We start from the raw sequence: 8,500 nt of genomic DNA, 5'->3' as shown, positions 1-8,500 counted from the left end.
CTTTCCTTTATTGGTCAGAGTATTGAGTACAGGAGTTGGGAGGTCATGTTGCGGCTATACAGGAGTTGGGAGGTCATATTGTTGGAATATTGTGTGCAATTCTGGTCTCTTTCCTATCGGAAAGATGTTGCGAAACTTGAAAGGGTTCAGAAAAGATTTACAAGGATGTTGCCAGGGTTGGAGGATTTGAGCTACAGGGAGAGGCAGAACAGGCTGGGCTGTTTTCCCTGGACCGTCAGAGGCTGAGGGGTGACCTTATAGAGCTTTACAAAATTGAGAGGCATGGATAGGATAAATCAGCAAAGTCTTTTCCCTGGGGTCGGGGAGTCCAGAACTAGAGGGCATAGGTTTAGGGTGAATGGGGAAAGATATAAAAGAGACCTAAGGGGCAACCTTTTCACACAGAGGGTGGTATGTGTATGGAATGAGCTGCCAGAAGATGTGGTGGAGGCTGGTACAATTGCAACATTTAAGGGGCATTTGGATGGGAATGAATAGGAAGGGTTTGGAGGGATATGGGCCAGGTGCTGGCAGGTGGGACTAGATTGGGTTGGGATATCTGGTCAGCATGGACAGGTTGGACCGAAGGGTCTGTTTCTATGCTGTACATCTCTATGACTCTATCCTTCCAATGGGAAGGAGACCAAAATTGCATGCAACATTCCAAAAGTGGCCTAACCAATGTCCTGTACAGCCGCAGTGTCTATGTCTTGTCCTAATAAGCAATGTTAAACCCCAAATATCTGGGGTTTTTTTTAAAACCTGAGATTTGTCGCTGTGCCATTGAAATGTGAACATGGTGCACTTCATTTCTAATCTCCACTTTATTTCTAATTTCCAACTAATGTGTGTAATAAGAGGAATAAGTTTATTTTTTAAAAATCCAAAGTGCTGGAAAGAGCAATGTGTCGTATGTTTGGCTTTACCTCTGGCTCCTCAGTGCTATATCATACTTTCAACCACAGTTGGGAGCAGGTGCCAGTGCAGAGGTCTACCTTTAATGCATGTTAATTGTGCTGCTTGCAGTCATTTGCTTTACCAAAAAGCAGGAATTGTCTGTCAAATGTCAGATACATCTACATCTGCTCTGTAGTGTGGAAGTTTGAACTGAACAAGAGAACGGAGATTCCATGAAGAGCAAATATTGTCTATAATGTTAGGATAGGATAGGATAGGTCCTGAGCGGAAGGAACTTGGCAGTAGGGAAAGAAAGGTAGAAAGTTTGGGGGAGAACATTCAAGAGGAGGAAATCAAATAAATAGGAGGAATGGGAAAATATGTGATTGAAGCAATGATTCAGCAGAGATGCAGTAGAATATGTTTGAAGTATAACATTGTTTTAAAAAAAAGGCGACAGAATGTAAATTTACTGGTAGAAAAGGTTAACAAGAAATCTATTATAACTGAAAAAAAACATGAAATTGTGAAACAAAGAAAAATTTGTTTCCAGTGGTTGGTAAATTAGTAACATGGGTGTTGACTGATTCTCATCAATGATATCTCTATCTCAGTACTTCTCAAATTTTTTTGTTTTGTGATCCCATTTTGAGACTTGAAAATTGATTCTACCCCTACTCTGAGAACTGAGACATCAGTAGTCAGGAAAGAGAGAGCTGAGAGAATGGGTGATCTGTGGGAATGCAATTGTTATATCTTGGTCAGAACTCCACAGTGGAGATTGTGGCTTCAGAGGTTAAGACTCCAAAATTTCAGCTCGTGGTTCCACTTGAGGTCCCCACTTTGGGTATCAAGTTCTTAGTGTTCTTCATCCAGCCTGGCTTGTTTATTTCAATGCATGGTACCTTTTATCTTTTGTATGCGTAATCCTTAAAGAGAGCAATTTGTGAAAAGATGGCACAAAAGGTATCTTCATGTTCACTACCTGGTCACACACATGGGCGGCTTAGAGGAGGCATAGATGAAGCAAAAAGGACATTTTAAATGATTTGACATATTACTTGTATGAGCTCTGAGTTCTTTATTACAAGTCATATACAGACAGTAATAATGTTTTAAAATAGATTAATGAAATATTGTATTTGCAAAGAAAGGATACCAGAGCGGTGAATGGAATTAGAATAGACAGCTCCAGTTGAATGCATAACTTGTTTTCTAAGTGTAACAAACAGCAAAGAGGGGAGAGAAAAGGCACAGAACTAAAAGTCACAAAGATGATCAAATAGAGAAGCCAAGTAGGGTTAAACAAAATGATAAACACAATTTCAGTTCCTTTGAAATTTGGTACATTCACAGTAGTGATAGGACAGAAATGCAAAATGTGGGAACAAATGGTCAGAACTGATAAGGTCTTAGTCAACATGTGGATGTTCTGCAAGTTACCGTTCATAAAGAGGAGTAGAGGGTCGTCATTTAGATGACATGTTTGCAGTGAAATTTTATTACGATTCGCTTTTATAAAAGGGAGTGTACGTTGTGACATTTTGTATTAGGCCAGAGCTTATGCTCACTATCAACTTTCAGAATCATTTGTACAAAATAAATTGAAAGAGCAGACAGTTTTTTTTTAAGAAGTTAAAAAGCAGTAATACTTCACAATTCAACTTAGTGAAAATGAGCAACTTAGTGAACTTGTATTTTATAATCCACTTATTCAAACAGTTGCAGAATTAGTGATGGGTATTTGTTCTGTCATTTTCAATCACTGAATAGTTATGTTCATCTTGCATTAGCTTACAGAAATTCAATGAGTGATAGTAAGAAAGCTGTCCCCTAATATATTTCCAAACGTTATTTAAGGGCATTGGCCAATGTGCTTTCGATTATATTCGAACATTAATGCTTTTAACATGTAGAATCCATTTGCCAACCAGATCCTGAGTATCATGGTGAAAATTAGATTTTTCACCCACTTTTATGACCAAATTTTATAATTTCATTATTTTTCAAGGTCTCCAAGTGCTTCAAATTTTTCAACATTGCCAAAGGTTTCCCCTTCAGCTCTATCCAATAATTATAGCAGCTTCAACAACAGAAAGTAAGTAGTGTCTCTTCAGAACTGTTTGTAGATATGTCTGCATGCACTTTTAAAAATATATTTTGGTTTGTGAATGCAATGGCACTGACTTTTGGATTGGTTTTGATCACTAACTTGACAGTAGGATAGTTGATGCTCATGTCATCTATTTTGATATTGAGTGTTTATAATCAGTGCAATCAATGTATTGTTGGAATGTGACAGGACAGATTTTGTTGCAACTTGTGATAGGTAATCCTGCTTTGGAGAATGTCATTGTCGGCCCAAATATGTATGGTGTGGAAAGAAACTGGATCTGGTCTTGGAAAGCTTTCCTTATTGCAATTGCTTCCTGGTTGGAGATTGAGGGATTTTGAAGCTGTCATGATGATGCTCAAAAAACTGAGCTGCAATTAACTACACTTCTGTGTTCTGTGTGCAAATGAGGAATATTTCCTTTGAAATTCCATTTAAACTGTTATGACTCACTGAGTAACAAACATTATTCTTGATCTGTTTTGGCATGTCTGCTTGGTGATGTCTTTTCCTTGATGTATGCAATCAGGTAATACAAAAGGCTCCCATTTCTGTTTATTTAGACAGTTGTGTTTCGGGATTACAGATATTCCAAGAACTAAAATGTTTCCTAAATGCAAATCCTGTCATTGATGTATTTGTATTGTTGAGTAGGAGAAAGAGAAGTGTAAACATTTTGGAGGAAAATAAAATAAGGAAATGGAAAAGTGGAACTAGTGTACTTAGTACAATTTTGGTAGTACAGACTCAGTGGCCAAAGGGCTTCTTCTGTGCTCTGATTTTAAGAATCTGTGAATTTGAAAGGCTAAATTAATTCAATAAAGAGTCTGCTTTAATTTGCATAGATTTATTCTTCACTTGTGACTGTTACTCTACCTATATGACCTGATTGAATGCTGATAGATTTATGATATCAGTAGCTGCTGTTCTATTCAATGAATTATTTTGGTATTAAAGAAGTAAGTTCCTTGACTGAAACAAAGATAAAATGTTGGAGAAACTCAACAGGTCTGGAAGCATCTGTGGAGAAAGAAGTACACTTAACATTTCAAGTCTGACATGACTCTTTTTAGAACTGAGGGTTTGAAAAAGGGAGAAGGAGGAGCAATGAGACAGATGACACAGAGGTTTATTTAAAACTTAAAGGGGTTGCTAATAACAGTGAAAGAGAAATAGAGGTATAAAATAGGTCTAAGAGCAAAGTAAACAAGGTGTAAACAAGACCAGGTTGGAAGGATGGTAGAGGAGAAATGTAAGAAAATGGTGGATAAATATCATGAAATCGTGCTCTGAAGTTGTGGAATTCAGTATTGTCTCCTAGCAGCTGTAAACTGCTTAGGCAGAAAATGAGGTCGTGTTTCTTAGGCTTGACTTGTGCTTTGGAATGCTGCAGGAGGCCCAAGAAAGAAATGATATCTTGAGAGCAGTCAGCAATTGGACGGTTAGGATCATTCCAATGGGCAAAGCACAGTCATCCAGTCTGTGTTTGGTCTCGCCAGTGTAAAGGTGATCACATTGTGAGCAGCAAATTGGAGAAGACCAGATTCTGAGGAAGACAAATAAAATGCTGTTTCACCTGAAGGTTGTGTTTCGGGCCGTGAGGAGGTGGGAGGTGAATGGGCATATGTTACACCTTCTGCAATTGCATTGGATAGTGCCATGGTGGGGTGAGGAAATGTTGGGAGTGAAGGAGAAGTGGACAAGCATGCCACAGAGAAAATGAACCCTATAGCCCAAGATGATATATGAATGCAGAGACTAGTGGGTTGGAAGTGAAGGGAGACGATGGCCTAGTGCTATTATCGCTGGACTGTTAATCCAGAGACCCAGACAACATTCTGAGGGCCTGGATTCGAATCCTGCTATGTCGGATGGTGAAACTTGAATTCAATAAATATCTGGAGTTGAGAATCTAATGATAATAATGAATCCATTGTCAATTTTTGAAAAGACCCATCTCATTCACTAGTGTCCTTTAGAGAAGGAAACTGCCATCCTTACTTGGTCTGGCTTACATGTGACTCGAGACCCACAGCAATGCAGTTGACTCTTAACTGTCCTCTGGACCATTAGGAACGGGCAACGGCAGCAATGACCACATCCTGTGAATGAATAAAGGAAAGAAATTGAGGATGGGGGATTCCTGTAGTTCTGGGAAGGAGGGGAAGGTGTGGGGCCTGAAGTGCACATGATGGGTCAGATAAAGTAGAGGGCCCTGTCAACAGCACTAGGAGAATCCTGAGTTGAGGAAAGGTACCGCAATGGATGGTAACGTAATCAAAACAGATCTAGTGAAGAAAATTGAGTTTTGGAATGGAATTCTTGCAAGAAATAAGGTATGAGGAAGGTAACTTTGGGAGTCAGTGGACAGTCTATCTCCAGAAGGGAAAACGGGGAAGTCAAGAAAGGGGAAGAAAGAGTTAGAGATGGACTGAGTGGAGAGCAGGGAGCAGCACCATTGACATAGTTGATGTAACACAGCAAGAGCTGTGGATGGGGGCTCCCCCAAGTAGGACTGGAACAAGGAATGTTCCCCACAGTTCTTTGATTGCTTTGGCAATGTTGTAAATCTGGCAATTGAATTATGGCATGTTATAATTGAGTACAGTGAAACCTTGAAGGCAATCCTGCCTTCAAGAAATACTTGTCTTTTTAATAGCCTCTGTTAAATGCCTGTCAGAAAATCCAGTTACTTTAATTCAGTAGCGTGGTGCAGGCTGAAGGAAATTAATGAATGTGGAGTAAAGTCATCAAAAATTAATGAGGTTAGATAAATGCAGCAAAATGTTGATGCAAGAGAAGTGATTGCAAGAGAGAGCCTATAAGTAGATATGAAAAAAAACTGATACATTATAAACAGCACAGCAGACTTATTTAAAAGCAAGTTATGGTCAGCTATGATCATTTATTTGATGGACAGTCATATATTGATAATTGAAACATGCCTAGTGTCACACCCATTGGTGTTGCCTAACACCAGTGAAGATGTCATCCAAGTATTCGAGCAGATCCGCAGAGTGATCAAATGTGTGTAGCATAATCATCCATAGAAAACCATGCGAACAATTGTCTTCCTTTGAATTTGGCTGGAACTTTCAGTATAATTGATAGCTTTTAAATTAATCTTTGCTTCCGTAGGTTTAGAAGCTACCCATATAACAGCGATAACTTAATTGAATTAATCAGATGTCATATTAAAGTGATGCACTGTCCCAATTGCAATTGTAGAATACTACTGGACTTTAGATAGTCAAAAAATAATGTTTAAGTGTAATTATAAATTTGACCTTTGGTGCACTTTACAGAATATTGTTTTCTACTGTCAGTTTTATGTTCTGCTTTTGGAAAAACTATAGCTGATTTTCCAAATAAGCAAATTCAAATAACTAAGTTATTTTGTATTTGAGATCCATTCAGTGGAAGTGTTTTTGTTTCTTCATAAGCTTGGAAGGTGTGTGGCTCCAGCTCCATTATAAGAATATCTGTTTGCAATGTTTGAATGCCAACAGAAAAAGCTGAACATTGGTATAAATTTTACAAAAAAGACTAATCTATATAAAGCATTCTTTTTGATTTGAAAGATCTGTTTTGTTTAGTAGGAACACAGTCTACATTTCATACATGTTCTCAATGATTTTGTGCAATGGAGAGATTAATGAAAAGAAACAGTTGCTCTAGAAGAAGGAACAATTGAATTTGAAAACATTGCACAATTTGAACAACTTATTTTAACCAAACGTACTAGCGCTCAGACGATATGGCTTTTAAATTCTGGACAACTGGAGTTATGCACAGTCTTTAAACAACATGAGCATTTGTAGTTGCATATCTAATTGGAAGCTCTTAGCTTCCCATTGGCATGGAATTAAGTCTCTAGTTGACCCATTACGTTACAGGTTCTGAGACTTGGTGTAAGATGCTTTTGCAGCAGCAAGATTTTTGAAAACCATCCTCCTCCTCCTGACATTTCACTCGTGCTTCTCTGAACCTTCCACTCCTGCTCCTTCAGAGTTGTAAATGTTTATCTACAGACTCCTCTTGTGTACATCTGTGATGAAACCAGAACTTGCAAAACATACGTTAGTACCCAAGTAACATAAGTAAGCCATTCAGTTTTTCGAGCTGGTTCTGCTGCTTAGACAGATCCTAACTAATCTATACCTCAACTTAATTTGATTCATATCTCTTACTAAGCCACAGTTCTGCAAATGATTTCTACTGTTGGATCTTACACAAATCATTTCTTACAACACGTATAACCGGTGCTGAAGTGAGGCAAGTTATGCCCCTGGCAAATGGGATATATTGAGGAAATGTGAAATTGTCCATTTTGGCAGGAGAAATAAATAAGTGTGATATCTAAATGGTGAAAGATTACAGAAGAATCTATGTGCCCTCATGCATAAATCTCAAACTGTTAATATGAAGTACAGCAAATATTTGGGAAAATCGATGGAATGTTATGATGCATTGTGTGGGCAATTGAATGTGTTGGAAGCAGTTCATAGAAGGTTTGCTAGACTAATACCAGAAATGGGTGTGCTGTCTTATGAAAGATTACAGCGGCTAGGCTTATCTGCTGGAGTTTAGAAGAGTAAGAAGTGACTTGAAACATGCAGGATCCTTAGGAGTTTTGCCGGGGTGCTTTTAAAAAGAATGCTTACTTAGGAGAGAGAATCAAAACTGTTTCAAAATAAGGACCTACCTGTTTTAAGACAGATGAGAATTTTTCTTTTCAGAGATTGAGTCTTTGAAACACTACATGCATCTACACCCTCAGACCATGAGTATACAGGCATTGGATATGATAACCTGTGAAGAATGATAGTTCCCAATGAAAATTTTTCCCTTAGTCACTTTTTCCAGAATGGAATACCTGAGCTTTCTATGGCAGTCAGCATCTGTATTTACATAGCTACTGGGTTCAATATAATACAGTATGTGCTTTGTCAGCCGATAAATTTGAATCAACTCTTGGGCCCCTTAGTGTTTGCTGGAGGGTAATTGCAAAAATACAAACCTTTCATCTTTGCTACTGTCTGTCTGCTGTTTTGATGAAGCGAGTGCACCAACATTGTTCCCTTCTTGAACAGCAAGCAACTTTTAAATTCCTTAAACTTAGGTCACTAACTTAATTCTTGACGAATTACATGTTGTAAGCACAAGTTTTCATTTTACTAACATAAAACGCCAACTGTTCTTCTTAGTGTAAGGAAGTATTTAAACAGTTCTTATAATGGCACGCCCCCTAGATATTTATCTTCTGCACTGAAATTGAACAAGGCTAAATAATGACGAGTATGGTTGCACGTCTTGAAACAGTTGAAGGTGGATAACTCCCCAGGACCTGATCAGGTGTACCTGGGAAGCTAGAGAAGTGATTGCTGGGCCTCTTGCTGAGATATTTGTATCATCGATAGTCACAGGTGAGGTGCTGGAAGACTGAAGGTTGGCAAACGTGGTGCCACTGTTTAAGAAAGGCGGTAAAGA

General features: G+C 38.4%; 1 protein-coding gene across 6 annotated transcripts in view; it reads left to right on the top strand.

Annotated features, from left to right (window-relative positions):
* The window catches only part of LOC122559857 (ubiquitin carboxyl-terminal hydrolase 15-like), a 107,921-nt gene that overhangs the window by 65,722 nt on the left and 33,699 nt on the right, over positions 1 to 8,500 (top strand). For 5 of the 6 annotated variants that reach the window (XR_006314572.1, XM_043709977.1, XM_043709980.1 and 2 more), the window contains one exon: positions 2,909 to 2,995. The exons of the other annotated variant lie outside the window; for it this stretch is intronic. Coding sequence is in view for 4 of the 5 variants with exons in the window: in XM_043709977.1 (XP_043565912.1) it covers positions 2,909 to 2,995 (87 nt within the window). In the remaining variant the exon portion in view is untranslated. The remainder of the gene's footprint in view (positions 1 to 2,908; positions 2,996 to 8,500) is intronic. 6 annotated transcript variants of the gene reach the window in all.

The sequence above is a fragment of the Chiloscyllium plagiosum genome, chromosome 19 (assembly GCF_004010195.1).
Source record: "Chiloscyllium plagiosum isolate BGI_BamShark_2017 chromosome 19, ASM401019v2, whole genome shotgun sequence".
NCBI lineage: Eukaryota > Metazoa > Chordata > Chondrichthyes > Orectolobiformes > Hemiscylliidae > Chiloscyllium > Chiloscyllium plagiosum.
The sequence above is the reverse complement of the archived record's forward strand: the minus strand, read 5'-3'. Positions and strand labels throughout refer to the sequence as shown.